The following is a 16,356-nucleotide window of genomic DNA, read 5'->3' as shown; positions in this document are numbered from 1 at the left end:
TTCAGCCGTGACTGGCTGAAGCCGATATCTGAAAAGCCTTAGAACTGGCAGGACTAACATGGTGTCATTGGTCTGAGCCGAAGTCTGAAAGCTCATCATTGGTGTGTGCTCACCAGCTGATTTCCGTCCTGCATATGCACTAACATGGCCCGACGTTGAGGAGCTCCCCTTCGAAGGTCAGTGATGATTTGCTGGGGCCAGTATCTGAAAATTCGACTACACTTTCATGTTGCACACGAGGTGTTCTCAGGTAGTGGAAAGCCTTACGGCTGCTATCGAGGTAACTTACTTGGGCATTTACCTGGGTAACCAATTGGCCCAAGCCGCAGTCTGAAAACATGATATTAACAGCGAAACGCACACCTGGCATGTGTACATTCGACGTCTCAGCGAGCCCGTCAGAGCCTGGGACCCAGGCCAATTAAGGTGTTTCATTCGTCGAAGCCGAAGTCGGGCAAAATATACCGCAACACAATATCGGCTGTCGATCGGAGCAAATGACCGTTATGAACCATGAGCCAGGATTTAACATAAGATGACAGCTTGGATTGAGCTTTACGATGTCTTTCCCAAGCTGATTCTCACTGTCCGGGTTTTCTGTAATCTGTAGCCAGCCACCATCACCCCACCGCATAGCATCTCGCACTAAAGAACACAGATACTCGTATTCTCAATACGCAATTCTTACGCGCCACAAACCATGGAGGTAACCCTCGAAGTTATCATTGCCATCATTGCCTTGGTAGTAGGGTCATCACCTACATGCCTTGTCCTGTGGAATTGTTACATTCGCAGAAGACAGCGAATGGAACAGGGTAAGAACGGTAGTAATCTAGGACTCGAAGAAGACTTGGACTAATGTGGCATAATTCAGCTACGGTTCCATTATCCCGACTTCCCACAATCACTCTGCATCGATTCCCTCACTACGAGCAACCCTCTCAGCTAGCACCGGACACCATCTGGAAGACAAGGACAGTCATTGCCTTCGAGACAGAAACGAGGAGGGCCCCTAGGGACGAGCATGTGTCTCGGCAGGGCTGGGCGACTGGAAACTATCCCTCCTTTCACTCAGGAGGCCATCATGTCTAAGTCATATGAAGCAAAGTGCAAGACACCTTCGAGATTGCGAAACCTCCTTCTTCGCAAGACCCAAGTTCGACGAAAATAGCTCATGATCGCTGGTACTCTTTCTTTAATATGTTGAAATGTGCAGGGGCGGCAAATACATACCTGAACGACTGTAAAGATAGGGTACAATGGCAAAAGAGAAATGTGTACATGTACCTAGAACATATGGAATTCATGACGTCGAAAAAGGAAAAGAATTGATAGCACAACCTGGTTTCGATCCAGGGACCTCTGGGTTATGAGCCCAGCGCTCTACCCCTGAGCTATTGTGCTTATATTAGTGCTTGTCGATGATGACCAGTGCCCTGTTTCTGTTCAATAAGGGCCAGTGTGGAGAGTGAGTCATGATTGTGTAAATCTTGTTTCCGCTGTGGAAACGTAGGCCTCAAAGCCGAAAGGGTTGGCGACGAGGACGGAGACGGGATGGGGCGGGTGGAAGAGAGGGTCTCGTGAGATTGCATCGTGTGAGGCCAAAAAAAGCGTTCGCGGGGGGTATCGCCTCCACACCCTCCACCCGTTGAGCCGCAAGCCGAAACCCCTCTGGACAGGAATTCAACGACATCGATAGATAGTATTACAACAGACGCTTCTTAATCATCGAATCCCTCAAACTCATCGTCCTTCCCGCCAGCCGCTGCCTTGGCCTGGTTCTTTTTCCTAATCTCCGCAATCATCTCATTGAGCTCCATCGCCTTGATCTTCTCCTCTTCCGTCATGGTAGACATCCGCTCGGCCTCCCTCTTGCGTCTCCTCTTGTCACGGCGCTCCACCCGCACGTCGTCCCTCTCCGTCTGCTTGCTCCACGCCTCGTTGGTCTTGCGCTTACGCTTCACCTCGTCCGCGGCAGCAGCCTTCTCGCCGTTGCGCTCCGCCTCTGCTGCTGCTAATCTCGCAGCCTCTCTCGTCTTATCCTTGTAGGTGAAGTTCTCCCAGTCAAAGTCCTCGTTGCCGAGCCACTTGTCTCCCTCCCAGTTCTTCGTCTCGGGCATGCGCGGCAGACGGAGCAGACCCCAGGCCTTTCCGAGGTCGGCCCAGTCGAGGTCCTTGATGCGGAAGATGGAGGTCGTCAGGTGAGCATTGTAGCTGCGTACCCAGCTCACGAAAGCTCGTTGCGCCTTGTCGTGGTAGGCGCGGTCGCTGCGGAGGACGTCGCGGAACTTTTCTGACGCCTCGTTGGCTTCCTCTTCGGTGATGGTGATTTCGGGTTTCGTCAGGGGGAAGATCGGGGTCTTGCGGACTTCGAGGAAGGGAATGTAGTCCTCCTCGTGACCGGGCTGCAGGAAGACGACTGACAGTCCCTTTCTGCCTGCTCTTCCGGCACGTCCACTCCTGTGGATGAAGACCTTGGGATCTGAAGGGGGATCAACCTGGCAGACAAAGTCTACCTGCGGGATGTCGAGACCTCTTGCTGCGATATCTGTGCACAGCAACACGGATGGAGATACTGAGTTGACAAACTTGTTGAAACTCTTCTCTCTTGCCTTGGGAGGGAGCTTTCCGTGCAGGGGCACGAGTGTGAAGCCTTCCGGCATGATGGTAGGAAGGACGTGTTGGAAGTAGTCGACGGCAGCGCAGGACGACAAGAAGACAATGCTGCGCTGTGGCCGCGGGTTGAGGTTCTCGAGGATCTTGCTCAGTGCCGGAAGCTTCTGGCTTGCTGGTGTGACGAGGTAGGACATTTGCAGACTGATTGGTGTTTTCCGGTCCTCAATAATTCCTCCATCCCTTAAGCTCTTTACGCGTACGGCAATCTTGACCGGGTTTCTCAGACCGACGGTGATAATCTGTGACACTGCCTCCGAGACTGAGGCACTGAACAAGCCTGTTCTCCTCTGCTTCGGCAGGTATCCCAGAATCCTCTGAATGTCTTGCTTGAAGCCCATATCCAGCAGACGATCCGCCTCATCGAGAACCAGCATTTCGAACGTGGAAGATGTGCAGTGGACGTGCGGGGACGCGAGAAGCTCAACAAGTCTACCGGGTGTTGAGACCAAGATGTTGGGCGCATGTCTGACGAAGTAGCTGAGATCTTGCTGTGTGGTGGTAACTCCGCCGACGAGCAGCTGAGGGACGATAACCGGCACCGTCGTGTCGGGGCGCTTTTCGTCTTCTTTGAGGTGAGGCAGAATCTCGGCGGACGGGGGGTGGAAGCCGGCGAGGGACTGGAGGACGGTATGGATCTGAATGGCGAGTTCGCGGGTTGGGGAGACGATGATGGAGAATACATGGCCGCGCTTCGTCGGTTCGGAGAGGCGCATGAGCTTTTGGACGATCGGGAGGAGGAAGGCGAGCGTTTTACCACTGCCGGTGACAGCCTGGGTTCGTTAGTCTAGATACATGCTAGTACGACTGGTGTCGTCTTTACCTCGACTACGACGTCCTTGTTTCCAAGGAATTGCGGTAGACAAGCTGCTTGTACGGGCGTCATGCGCTGGAAGCCTTGGCTGGACACGAAGTCGAGGATCCATCTGGGCAAATGTTAGTTGGATGCGCAAGTAGAAGCAGTGCCACGGGATCGTACTCAGCCAAGGGAGGGGTGAGACCTCTCCAGGCCCTAGGGTCCTTCTTCTTCTCTTCGGGCGCCATGGTTCAATTGGTCTGGGACAAATGTCGAGAGGATGTCAGGCACACGGAGGATTTGCGCCGCATGCGACTTCGATGAGGCCGTCCGAGCTGGAGGGGCTTGATTTCCAGAAACTTTTTTCGTTATCGTTATCGATACAACTTGCTTATCATCTTATCTTATCTCAGACCTCAATGTGCAGGTGAGGTGAGTGGGTGTGCTCACGTGGGGCGGTGACAGCATTCGAGGCCTCCTTGGCGCCATGTCTCTGTCCGACCGCCCACGGACAAAGCCAGTGATATCATCCCGACTGACCCCCAACCGTCCTCAGCCACTCGCCTTGACATCCCGCCCAAAACTTTCAGCCCGTTTTTGCAGTTGAGCGGTCTAGAAATCAAGGAAGAAGCAGATTCGCATGTCTCTTGTCACTTTGCGCACGTACCGAGTACAGGCTGCCTACATAAGGCAGCTCGGCAGCGGAGAGACGGGATGAAGTGCATCCACCGGTCGAACCCACCCGGCGCGCAGAGAAGAGGAGCCACGCCTGAGAAGGACATGGAACCGGCGGGACGGCCGGAGATGGCTTCACATGCTTGCAGCAGTAAATGGTGTAGCGCAACCCACTGAGGAGGGAACCAGAGAAAAAAAAAATCACCGCAGATTGAATCGTGCCCTTGAGAAAACCCCCCTGCCAAATGGACTTGGAGTGCAGCGGTGCGCCCGACAGGCCGGCCATTCCTGGGTAGTCGCGTGCACCGGACATTTTGGAGTGGGATTCGGGGCGTTGGTCATTCGGCCCTCGGCACACTGTGCTGCGGTTTGTTCAGACTGTGGTTCACCCTGAGAGTCGTCTTTGGATGATCCTTGACTTTTGCTTGTGCTAACATCTTGTGAGAACCGCAATGGTTGATTGTTTAATCTCCATGTTGAAAATGGATGAATGAGAAACGGGAATTACATTTCAACATCCCAAGGGTTCCCAGAAAATGTACTGCGTACCTATTGTACCTACCTTACCTTGATGACTACACCGAAGTAATGAGTACCTCAACCTTGAGAGGCTCTTCCCTAGGTACTAAGGTAAGGTTCTTCGGTTCTACCTGAGGTACAAAGTTCGAGTGCAGATAAGACGGCTTACCAAAGCAACAGTGCGGCCGGTCCTCAAACACCGTTTGAATACGTCGCTGCAAGTACTCGGTACCTTGGCCCGCGAAAAATCCTCTCTCCCAGTCCCCAGGAATCGGCAGACTCGCAGCACAACAAGACACCGACGATCCGGCCCAAACACCTCGTCCTTAAACACATGTCACGCTGCCTGCTGACCGACCGCATGTCTCCGTGGTCTTCTTCCCCCCCGTACCAACCCGGCTCAACATGCGGCGGAGTTGCTCTCTGCTGCATTCTCAAACATCACCCTGGATCCAATAGCCCAACCAGCCTCCATCCTCCAACCCCAGGCCCAGCAGCATAGCCATCAAAGGAATACCGGTAATCGCTGTTCACCGGCAGCACCCATCGCCATCTACGACACCCACGCCCGCGCCGACTCCGCCTCCGTCTCTCCCGCCTTGGACCCCCACGACTCCCGTTTATCTAGAAGAGACAGACATCTCCACTCCTCACTCTGGCCGCTGAGACGACTCTTGTTCCCCTTCCAACGCCTCTTTACGGGAGCTGTCGTCTGTCCTGCACTCCCGCCCTTCCCTTACAACATGTCGTCCGTCCGCGCCATACCCTCCACCCCGCGGGTTATCTCCCCGAGCCCGACACCTTCAGAGATTGATGCAGCGTCACAAGATAACTACTTTGGCCCGGTGACGAGGTCTGCGGCGAAGAAGAGGCGAACAACCCCCCAGCCGCTGGAGGAGCGCGCAGAAGAGGATGACTACGAGCCATCGACAATGCGCAGATCGCGCACGAGAAGTCGATCACCCATCGAGTCCCGCCGAATCACGCCCATGACCACGGTCAAGTCGCAGAGCAAGAGAGGCAAATCGCCCATCATCCCGAGCGAACCGATCACGGAAGAAGTCACCGCCAACGGCGAAGCGAACGGCAAAGCCAAAGCTACGACGGCCAACGGCCACCTGGCTCCTCCCTCTGCCGCTCCTACGGGATGGAGCTGGCGCGATTTCAGTCGAAGCCCCAGTCCGCTGGGCTTGATACCGATTCACAGGAAGTGGCGGACCTTTGTACACAAGCACGAGGTGCCCAGGAAGATCTTGCACGTCTCGATCGGGTTCTTCACTTTGTGGCTCTACGTATCGGGTATCCAGACAAGCTCAGTCGCACCGTGGCTCTTTGCTGCGCTGATGCCCATCACGACCGCCGACTACCTCCGTCACAACTACGCCTCCTTCAACCGATTCTACGTCTCGGTCCTCGGCGCGCTGATGCGTGAGAGCGAATACGCCGGATGGAACGGAGTCATCTTCTACCTGCTTGGCGCGTGGATTTCGATGCGCTTCATGCCCAAGGACGTCGGTGTGATGGCCATCCTCCTGCTCAGCTGGTGCGATACCGCCGCCAGCACCTTTGGCCGCATGTACGGCGCTTACACCCCGCGCATCCGCCGCGGCAAGTCGCTTGCAGGCTCCACAGCCGCCTTCCTCGTCGGCATCGCCTCTTCATACTTCTTCTGGGGATGGCTCGCACCGAGAACGGGACCTTTCCCCGGCGACGAAAATTACCCCTTCATGTTCACGGGAGCACTGCATCTACCCCGCACCATCGCAAGCGCCGTGGGGCTTTCGGACGCTCAGGCTACTATCACCGGACCGCTAGCGCTCGGAGCCATGGGTCTGTGGTCTGGATTTGTGGCGGCCGCCAGTGAGGTGGTGGACATTTTCGGTTGGGACGATAACTTGACGATCCCGGTCCTCAGCGGGGCTGGTATTTGGGGATTCCTCAAAATCTTTGGCTAGAAGGCGGAACTCATGGGCCGGCGGGGGAAACTAGACGGGCGGAAAGGAACTTTGACTAGCTCACCGACGGCTGCTAGTACACCAAACGGCAATCAGTATCAAGAAGAGAGAGTTGGGGGGAGTCGGTGGTTAGGGAAAAAACGGCGCGTCTTCTGCCTCGTATAAATGGCTGGCAATGGCTTTCTACTTTGCATGATTAATCGGCGTTCATATCGTGTCCACTGGGATAAGAGGTAGGGGATGGGGGCGGGGCAAGGCATGGTATGGTATGGCAATGGCAATGGCATGCGAGGACGGCCGGGGACGAGGAAACATACCATCATCACGACAACGACGGGGTATCTCGTCCACCAAGTTTGTACACTTTTTTTCATTTTTGTTTGACGCGAATACAGGAACGGAAACACCAGGTACGGAATCAAAGGAGACGTACAGAGGGGACCTGAAGTCCCAAAGCCACGGGTATATATCAGTTAGCTGCTATTACAAGATAACGATAAAATCAATCAGAACTATCCCCCTTCTTACACCTATTTTAGCCCTGCTGGCTTGGCTTTCCGTCCCCCTCCCTCATCGTCTCCGTCTCCGTTCGACCCCTCACTTTTTTTCACCCATCTGACATGCATCTTTTCTCGCGCGATGATACCGAGTACAAGGACAAGGCCCCGAAGAAGGAGGTTTCTTGTCAAAAAGTATTGAGGAACCATCTGAGCGGTCAAACATCGTCACTGCCTTAGCGTCCTGGGAACGGCAGTGAAAAGGATCGACCTCCTTGTTGCGACTTGTGAGTTTGAGCTTTGCGTCTTGGCCCTCCCAACTTGAAGTCGCAGAAGCAGCGAGTGAGTGGTGGGTGTGTGTCTGTGTGCGTGAGATTAGCCCTATCTATGAAAGATGAGTATGATGATATGTGACTTTCTATGATCATCGTCACATCGCGCTTTCGTCACACCACGGGCGAAATTATCACTAGCAAAGGAGCAACTACATCATCATCATCATCACCATGATACCAAAATGGTCCCATGTCGGAGCTGGGGCTTGTGTGAAAACTGGGCTGAGGACGGTCTGGCCTGTTTGACGCGGGCAGCTGCGTGGGCTGGGCGATGTCGTGCAGCTTTCGGGTCTTTCGTTCACAGGTGATTATTGCGCTTTTGCCTTGCCTTTGCCTTGTCATCCTCACCAAGTGGCATGTTAGGCTCAGCCATTGGCATATTTTCCGAGGTAGGATGAGTACAGCATATGAGAAGCGTGGCTTTTGGAGTTCTACAAGAAGAGAAATAAATATACGAGGCGGGATTGACGGGCGGCACGACACGAGAGCGAGCTTCAGGCGTGCTGTGTGAGAGGGAGCTGCGTGAGACGTTGGGGATTGCGCGGATACAAGCGGTTTGGGAGGAAACACACAACTAAAAGATGTTGAACCGTCGGTCTGATTTTAGATTGACCTTACACGACGGTCGATCCGTGCAGGATACAGAAAACCATGCGGCACTGCAGTGCCGGCGCTGCGCTGTGCTTCCCCCTTCTTCTCATTCTCGCTCTCATGCTACATCACCCAACCTTACTCACATACGGAAGGCGTTTGCGTGGCTGTATTCTGCATCTTCAGTCTTCACACTTGTGTTGTGCACCTGAGGCTTGAACCCATTTGTATAGCGGAGAAACAGTCTTGGCCTGGGGCTGAGAATGAATGATTTGATTAGAGAATTTTGTGTCCGCGGCTGACAGGTGAGAAACGCGTGAGAGTTGGGAGATGCAGAGAGGCCTGCGAGTGTATCTGCAGGATGGGCGATGGCTCGCGGATGGCGTCGATGGGAGGCGAGTGAGTAGTGACATGGGCACTGGGGATTGGGGAGATACGACGACAATGTAACGCCGACTGATCTCGAATAATCATTGGAAGCAAATCGAGGAAAGGCGTTGATTGGGAGTTGACAGCTCGCCCTTCTTCTCTTTCAAGTTATGGACCAACGGCTCGTTATCCAGTAAGGTGGTGCCCCATCATCAAGCAGCCCTGTTTGACTGCATCTGCATCTCCGCTCCTCACGTTTCCCGGTTCATGCCATGGCATGTTGCCGTGCAGCATGGGAAGAAGGGCAGCAGGGCAAAAAAGCCAGCGATGGTCTCGGATAGGTGAGAGGCGGATGTGCGATGTTGCGTGTAGCTTGTCCCACCACCACACCCCTCGTGTGTCTGTTTCTTTGAGATACGCCTTTTTCCCATGTGGCCGCCGCCCGACCCCCTGGAAGACATGACATATCTATACCTTACCCCATTGCTGTAGGAGGGGAGCAAGGGAGCAAGGGGCACCGGCGATTGCGGTGTTGGTTCGTAGTCCCGTGTTCAACTTTTCGAGGTTACAATGTCACCCTCTTTTCCCTTTGCAACTCGGGAGTTTGACAAGTCTCAAAAAAGTCCGGAGGAAAAGAATCTAGAAGCGCAATGGTCTAAGAAAAGTGAAAAAAAGAAGGTTTGGTGGGCACGTTTTCCGTGGCACAGACCGTTTTCTCGTTTCACCCGTCAGATCAGCAGTCGTCACCGCTCAGTCTCATCTCACGTAGTGTTCTCAGTGAGATTCTTCTCCTTTCAGTCTCACATCAATTTCACATCCTACGCCCGTTACTACACACAAGCGCCCAAACCCGAACGGAAGCTCGGAATCGGTGACGGACGAGGGCGGGAAATTCACCTCTCGGTGGTCAGTGCCTGCGGTTCCTCTTCCGATTCACTCACAAACCTCTTTGGTGGCGTACACCAGATGGAGGATGGAGGGGGGTTCGAGCCTCATAACCGAAGCATTGGCTCTCTTACACAGTACACTCACTCTACCACCTACCCAGTCATCCCCCATGCAAACCCCAAAGCCCCCGTGTCCATCACCAGATGAGATCTCGACCTATGGGCGATACCTCACATTTTCTGACCCTTGCTGGGACTGGGGTAGGTACACTACCTAGCCTGGCCTGGATAGCTCATACATCATTACCTTAACCTTTGCGACTACCGCCCCAATGTGACTATTGGCGCCATGACTGTCATTCAAAGTCCCTACTGCAACACTAGCCGGCTAGTCGAGTTCGAGAATGGTCGTCGTCGAGGACGTGCCGGCTTCTCAAAGTCTCTAGGTATTTTGGCGAGCAAACTGTCCAAGGTGTGCCTGTCTGGATGGGACTCATGGGAGTGCCGTTGGAGCGAGTGCCTGCGTAGAGATAGAGAGACGAGCCATTCATTGCCCCTCCCCCTCCTTTCCCCTCCAATTGACACATTCCGCACCAAGAAAAATCCTGGACCTCCTGGTCCGGCTCCGGCTCGAGACCCGGGCAAGCCATGGACCTCCCTTCGTCCCTCAGACCAGAAAATTTTCTGCTCGCGCGCCAGTATGCTACGATTCTCTGTTCTATTTTTCTTTTTTCTTCTGCCATGCGGTACGTTCAAACGTCAGATGGCTCCCAGGGTAATCCCCGGCAAAAGGGGGCATCTCTCTCATGCAAGCCCGTATCCCCCTCCATTCACAAACCACCGCTCGGGGTATTCCAGAACGCCGTTCGTCATCCGGGGGACACCTTGCGTGGGGCATCTCGGGTCCTTGCCGGTGTCGAAGAGGGACGAAGAGGCAGCCCGGCGAACCGTGGGCTGTCAAGATGGGGAGGGGGAAGGGAAACAGTTGGTCATGCCATGGACCACGGCAACCCGTTTGCGTTGAGCGGGTTCATGGACCGGAACTGAATTGATCACTCAGTGAGCAGTGGCCTTTTTTCTGTCTGTCACGCCCGCATCAAGCCCCCGCGCGCCGCACGGCATTGCATGTCTTCAGAGTTCAACCTGACGATCCCACTCACACGGGAGGCGAGTGAGAACCGAATTCACATCGAGGGGGTTAGATACTTGATACTTGGATACCAACGGGTTTGAAAACAGGTATCCTGTGTATCATGTAGCCAGGTAAACAGGAATGCCTTGTTGGCTGCCTTGCCATGCTCATCATCATCGTTGCATTTGAGGTTCCACCCCCGGTACATGGAACCCAGTTTGCCGATTCCTAACAAATACCCGAAGAGAAAATCAGACAAAAACCATCAATGTTGGGAGGGGACCTATCCGTGAACTCCCCTCATCTAAGTTTACGGCGTATCGTAGCACACGGCGCACGGAATTTGCAGATCCACACGGGCAGCAGAAAAAAGGAAGAAGAAGAGATGCCCACAGCAGCAAGACGCATGTTCAGGGAATGGGGTGACGCGAAGCCAATGCGCCGCTAGATCAGATCGGAAAAGGGCTCGCCGTCATTTGATTGCACTCTTTTCCCTTCTGCAACTCATGACATTAGGCAGACAGAAGTGCAGGAAGGCTTTCGTACGTCGTTGGGTTCGATGATGATGAAGCGTCCCTTACGATTGGGCTGATTTGGGGGTCTCTTTGGGTACCTTTGCGTATAAGGTCGACTTTGGGCTGCCTCTCACTCACTCTCACTTCTCGGTGCTAGTCCAGATACTCTCTCGGCTCACTCAACTCTTTGGGTGCGAATTGGAACCAACTTTGTCAACCGTTACCGGCTGACGATGACGACGGAAAACTTGGGAGGGGGAGGGGGGCAAGGCAAAAGGCCACTCACTTACACCGCCGCTCTTGGAACTGCGGGTGTAAGATCTGCCCAGGTTGCCCGCGTTCTTACACTTCCCAACGCACTGCGCAAGCAACGCAAAGCAAAGCACAACCTACATTTTCTCGATTGAAGATGCCTTGTGTTCTCGAGAAACGCAATTTCGTTTCCAGAGATCACATGCGATGCACCTCGTAGAGGAAGCTCCGCCTTTGCGCATACATACATGCCTCACATACATGCTGCTGCTGCTGCTCCTGCGTATGATGGGGGCCTCTCGTAGATGCACTCACACCCCCACCCTGGAGGAGCCTTGAGAAGAGGAAGACACGCAAAGAGACAGAGACGAAGCCAGAGAGATGGGAGAAGGGAAGAGGGAATGCTCGCATCGGTGATGGAAGTTCGGCGGGGGCGAATTTGCACTCGAGTCGGCGCCGCTTTTCAACATTCATTCATCGCCAATGGAACATTGTGAAAACATGTCGATTTAAGCCGACCAGTTGCTGCCCCTCACACCCCCCCGTCAAAACGTCTCTACTTGTAGACTCTGCATCTTTGAGTGCATCTTGGACGGAGCCAGGCGTGCCAGGGTCATAGGGTGGGATTACAGGGGTTGATGATGAGCCCTGCCGGAGCCCTGGAGAGGTATCCAGTTCAGGTAGATTCTGGAAGTCGTCCGCCCTTTTGCACCAATCGAAACTCTGAAAAATGGCAATGATTCGAGTCAATCAGAAGCGGGAAAAGTAGACGGTGTGGAAGAGATTGGGAGGGGAAGACTCGGGAGAGGGCAGCAAAAGGCACTCTGAGAGACCCAATGGGGGCGACGAGAAGTCCCGACCAATGATAAAAAGCCGGAGTGAACTAAGTTGAAGTCGAAAAGGGGAAAAGGTACTTGCAGGGGAGGGGATGAGGTACAACAAAATAAAATAAATAAAAATAACAATTAAAATGGAATAAATCAAAAAAATATTATATCCTGGGGGGGCTCCCATCTTGACAACGCATCACCACATAAAATGCCCGAATCTACTGCACTTCTGCCTGACCTGACGCCAGGGTTAAATCACAGAATGAATACCTTCCATTGCTCTCTCCAGTCGCATTCGCACATTTGGTAAACGGCAACATTACCGTTTCAAGAGACTATAGTACCCTACAGATACTTCTTTGCCTAAGAAACGATCAGCATTTGGGGGGGCACTTCTTTATCCCGCAGTCCACACCCGTCCCCGGTTCTATCAAGAAGGTGGCTCCCACAGTCCAACGAGGCGACGACACGAGCTGCGTGGGAGTGGACAATCCCACGCTGCTTTTGATTCAAAGTCGTCGAGAAGTTGCTTGGCCTGCATGCTCGGTACATGTATCGCATTGTCCATACGTTGTATTGTACCGCTGTGCCTGAGCATTGCGTCGTGGTGTCGTTGAAGACGTCTCGACATCAGGACGATATACCTCGGGTTGAGAGATACCTCGAGGAACGCCAGGTTCGTTCGCAATTGCGAACGAACAGCAAACGGAAGAGGAGAAGTGTCCCCTCTTCCTGCCCCTCGGCCGGTCTTTGCCCCGTTACATTCCCATTCCATTCTGGTCTTGTCTCCCACTCTTTTGCTGGCCTGCTCTCTCTCTCTCAACCCGCCCTGCCCTGCCCTATCCAAACTTCTTAGCTCTTGATATTCACCCTAACCCGTCCTATCCCCTTTCATCCCAACCCATCCTCACCCTCGTTAGCCCGGCACACTCGTTGGATCAGAGTTTCGATCAACGGCGGGCCCTGTCTCGTTTCCCCATAGACCCGGCTTTCCCTAATCGTCCTGACGTCTGCCCATCGTCCAACTTGCCCCAAATTGCCTTCGTCTCCATCTCTGGCGTGTATCCGTTTTACCGCCATCCTCTTCCTCCTTCTCTTATCCCCCTCGACACCGCATCCCGTCACGAATCAGAACCATACTGTAGCCCCTCTCCGGACGGTTGAAAGGCCGGTTCGGCTTGCGTCTGACTGGGTCGATATAACACATACGACCCGCATGGCCCTCCGTCATACGTCCTTTTTCTTTCACCTCCCATCTACGGCCATGGCGTGTGTCCTGTCCGCCAGAAGGAGACGTCGTCGTTGGATTCCCCGGGGGGAGGGGTGTGTGACTGCCCACAACCAACGTCCCGTTTGCCTTCCGGACTCTTCTGCGTAGGTACACTTCTAGATTCTACACACACCTCTTACACCCACACCTTCTTTCCCACGCCTCGGCCCCTTTTGGAGCTAAAGCACCTTCTATCCTTCTTGACACCGCACGGGCGTGGACGGAAGGGAGGGGGGGGGAGCCACCCCAAGCAACCACAAACCACACAGCCCAAGGTCGATGAAGGAACCCTCCACGCCATGGACGTGGACTGAAAGACGTCCGTCCCTGCCCACAGAGCCCCATGCCCCTGGCTTGCAGGTTGCAGCCATTCCATCCTTGCCTTTAGTCGGTAAAAATGAGTAAGGTAGTGCGGAAATACTTTCGAGGTTGTACCTCCCTTGTCATCAGGTGGGTGGTTCGGCAATGTCTGGAACTGCATGTCTCTTGGTTCGCCGTTTTACACGACATGCATCGTTTTTCCCCTCTCTTCTGCCTTTGCTTGAACCCACATACCTGCGTTCTTCTCCGTGTGTGTCTTGTCTTGTCTCGTCCTTTTTGCCCTCCCATCCTGCTCTTTTGCCAACCTGCGTCGGCCAAGTCCGTGCCCCCTTGAGTTTATCGGACTGTTCTCTCCTTTCGTTTCTCCGTAAGTATCGGCCCTGGCTACCACAGTATTTGGCATCTCTCGTCTGGATATTCCACAGACTCGCAGAGATATTAGATCCTTTACCCGTTCCGGTCTGCCCACTCCCATCCACCCCATCGTGGACTATCTCCACCAATCCCACTTGTGATAGTCGCCTCCCTCGGCATATGCAGACACCTCTTGCTCCCTTGCTCCCTCTCTCAGTCCTCTTCTTTGCCTTTGATACTTGCCGCGTTTTTTCCCATCATTTTTTACTTTCCTCTTGAGAAATAGGAAACGCAGCATGCAGACGTAGTAGCAATCTGCTTTCCCTGCTTCTCCTTTGGTTGGCCAATGGCTCTGCCCATCACCCTCCCACCACCGTCCGGCTGCCACCCCTTCCAATGCCCACACCCTCAACATCCAAACGCCTCATCGTCGTTGGATATCTCTCCCTCTCTCTTCTTTTTTTCACTTTTGTCTCCTCTCTTCTCCACGGCCCATATCTCCACATCAACAAGTGTTGCGGGTGAAGACAGGGTCTAGTCTATGCCACTTCCCTGTCACTAACGCACAGGCTAGACCAGGCCCAGGCAGGTCGACCGGCTGCCGCTCATCATGGTCCTTGTCAATGTCAATGTCCATGTCCATGTCCATGGTGGACGTTGTTGTCTGCGACCCTTTTGGCCGCTCTCTCTCTCTCTTTCTCTGATCATCCCATCACATCATGCCCTTGGACCATTCCGTCTGTTCCCCCTTCCGCGGAAGGAGACCCGGTTAATGATGAAGCCACGGCTTGTCATCGGACGAATCGAGGCTTGATGTCTTATCCCCCTTCCAAACAGACGAAGAATATGGAGTCCGAGGAGGGTTTCGGAAAAGTATAAAAGGGCACAACTTGAGCGGCTTGATTTTATTCACTTCTTCTTCCTTTCTCATCATCAGATTCCTGGACTATCTTGAAGCTTCCCTATAGCTTTCTCCAAGTTCTCTTCTTTGCCCAACAAGCAACTTCCTTGCACACTTGACTCTGTCTCACAGAGTGCCGCCATCCCCAGTCGACACTTGGACTTAGTCATCCCTTGTTTGCTTCAGACAAGTTCCCACATCGTACACAAAGTACACGTCACGCCTCTATCGTCAACTGCCGGCCTCCACCTCCTCCTTGCGCCCATCATGTCTTCCCACTACAACTCCCACTACACCCTCCCTTTGCCCGTCCCCTCCCACAAGGGCCAGCACTACCCAAGCTACAGCAGCACCTACTCTGTATCGCCTCCAGAGACAGATGAGTCCGTCAGCTCTGGCACCGGTCCATCATATAGTAACAGCGGCTACTCTGGCGGCTACTCAGTGGCCAACTCCAGCTACGCTGGAAGCAACAGCGGCGACTACGAGAGCACCCACCACTCGGCCAGCGGTGTCGACTTCAACGACTACATGCAGGACCGCTTCGCCCAGACCTTTGACCCCATTCCTCTCGACCGCAACATTGCGGTCCAGGCGCAAACGTAAGTTGCTTCCTCGGTGTGGCGTGCGGCGCATCCCGTATGCGGCGGCGAAACAGAACAAAGAGGCTAACGAAGAGGAATGCAAAAAATAGATCCGGAAAGCTCAACGCAAAGCACCGTGAGCTGCTGGAGCTGCAAAAGAAGGCGCAAGCTCGTCTCGCAAAGACGCGCGAGCGCTTCAACGAGGGTTACCGCGACGCTCAGGACGTGCGCGCGGACCTCGAGTGGACGCAGAAGAAAGTCTCGTAAGTTGCACCTTTTTTTCTCTCTCCATTGCCTCTTCCGGGACTCCGGAAAAAATTCAAAGGAGAGACAAATCTGCAGTACTGCAGTATGCGATCCCAGAAGTTTTCCCCGCGAACCAGTGGGGAACTATCTGAACCGGATCGCTGGTCCGATTGAATTGCGCGACTACAACGTTGGGCGTGCGGAAAAGGAAATCTTTCGGGGGGTAAAATCTGCGAGATCTGAGACATTGCGGCTAACACGCGGACCTCTTTTTTTGTGCAGATCGCTCAAGAGCAAGACTTCTCGCAAGCACACCAAGGAGTACAGCAAGGCCCGCGCTCGCTATCCGTCGCCCGAGTACTAGAGAATTTCCTCTGGTATTTTGGGTGGTTTGCAGCGGATTGAGTTGCGAAAGCCTCTCAGCCGCGCGACACCGACGACGTTGAAAGCAAGCGGCGAGCTTCTCCTTTTTTTCAGCCTTGTTTTTTTTCCAGCGTGCCATTTTCAACTGCGACCAAAAGAAAAAAGTTCCAGCCTGCCGTCACCACCACCACCATTGCTACTACCACTACCACCACACCACACAAAAACGCACGACATACATACATCCCTGCCGACAAAACTGCAGGAACCAAGATACCAGATTCCCGGAGA

General features: G+C 53.8%; 3 protein-coding genes across 3 annotated transcripts; 2 read left to right on the top strand and 1 right to left on the bottom strand.

Annotated features, from left to right (window-relative positions):
- Positions 1-1,620: 1,620 nt before the first annotated feature.
- Positions 1,621-4,335, bottom strand: HER10_EVM0005153 (DEAD/DEAH box helicase). The gene is made up of 3 exons (XM_035474777.1): positions 3,653-4,335; positions 3,497-3,599; positions 1,621-3,446 (listed from the first exon to the last, which is right to left on the bottom strand). Exons 1-3 carry the CDS (start codon positions 3,715-3,717, stop codon positions 1,722-1,724), a joined length of 1,893 nt encoding a protein of 630 aa, XP_035329307.1. The 5' UTR covers positions 3,718-4,335; the 3' UTR covers positions 1,621-1,721.
- A 425-nt stretch (positions 4,336-4,760) lies between these two features.
- HER10_EVM0010405 (cytidylyltransferase) lies at positions 4,761-7,464 on the top strand. Its single transcript, XM_035479865.1, has one exon. The coding sequence runs from the start codon at positions 5,407-5,409 to the stop codon at positions 6,616-6,618; it is 1,212 nt and encodes a 403-aa protein (XP_035329981.1). The 5' UTR covers positions 4,761-5,406; the 3' UTR covers positions 6,619-7,464.
- A 7,675-nt stretch (positions 7,465-15,139) lies between these two features.
- HER10_EVM0010441 (uncharacterized protein) lies at positions 15,140-16,066 on the top strand (the record flags this gene model as incomplete). The annotated part of the gene is made up of 3 exons (XM_035479901.1): positions 15,140-15,474; positions 15,567-15,719; positions 15,985-16,066. The coding sequence occupies 3 exons, from the start codon at positions 15,140-15,142 to the stop codon at positions 16,064-16,066; spliced, it is 570 nt and encodes a 189-aa protein (XP_035329986.1).
- Positions 16,067-16,356: the final 290 nt, after the last annotated feature.

The sequence above is a fragment of the Colletotrichum scovillei genome (genome assembly GCF_011075155.1).
Source record: "Colletotrichum scovillei strain TJNH1 chromosome Unknown Contig00009, whole genome shotgun sequence".
Classification (NCBI taxonomy): domain Eukaryota; kingdom Fungi; phylum Ascomycota; class Sordariomycetes; order Glomerellales; family Glomerellaceae; genus Colletotrichum; species Colletotrichum scovillei.
The sequence above is the reverse complement of the archived record's forward strand: the minus strand, read 5'-3'. Positions and strand labels throughout refer to the sequence as shown.

Excerpts from the sequence above, each read along its gene's own strand:
- HER10_EVM0010405 (XM_035479865.1), top strand. The coding sequence starts at position 5,407 with ATGTCGTCCGTCCGCGCCATACCCTCCACCCCGCGGGTTATCTCCCCG.
- HER10_EVM0005153 (XM_035474777.1), bottom strand. The coding sequence starts at position 3,717 with ATGGCGCCCGAAGAGAAGAAGAAGGACCCTAGGGCCTGGAGAGGTCTC. Across the intron at positions 3,600-3,652 it reads CTCACCCCTCCCTTGGCTGA|ATGGATCCTCGACTTCGTGT; the intron begins GTACGATCCCGT and ends ACATTTGCCCAG. Across the intron at positions 3,447-3,496 it reads ACAAGGACGTCGTAGTCGAG|GCTGTCACCGGCAGTGGTAA; the intron begins GTAAAGACGACA and ends TAACGAACCCAG.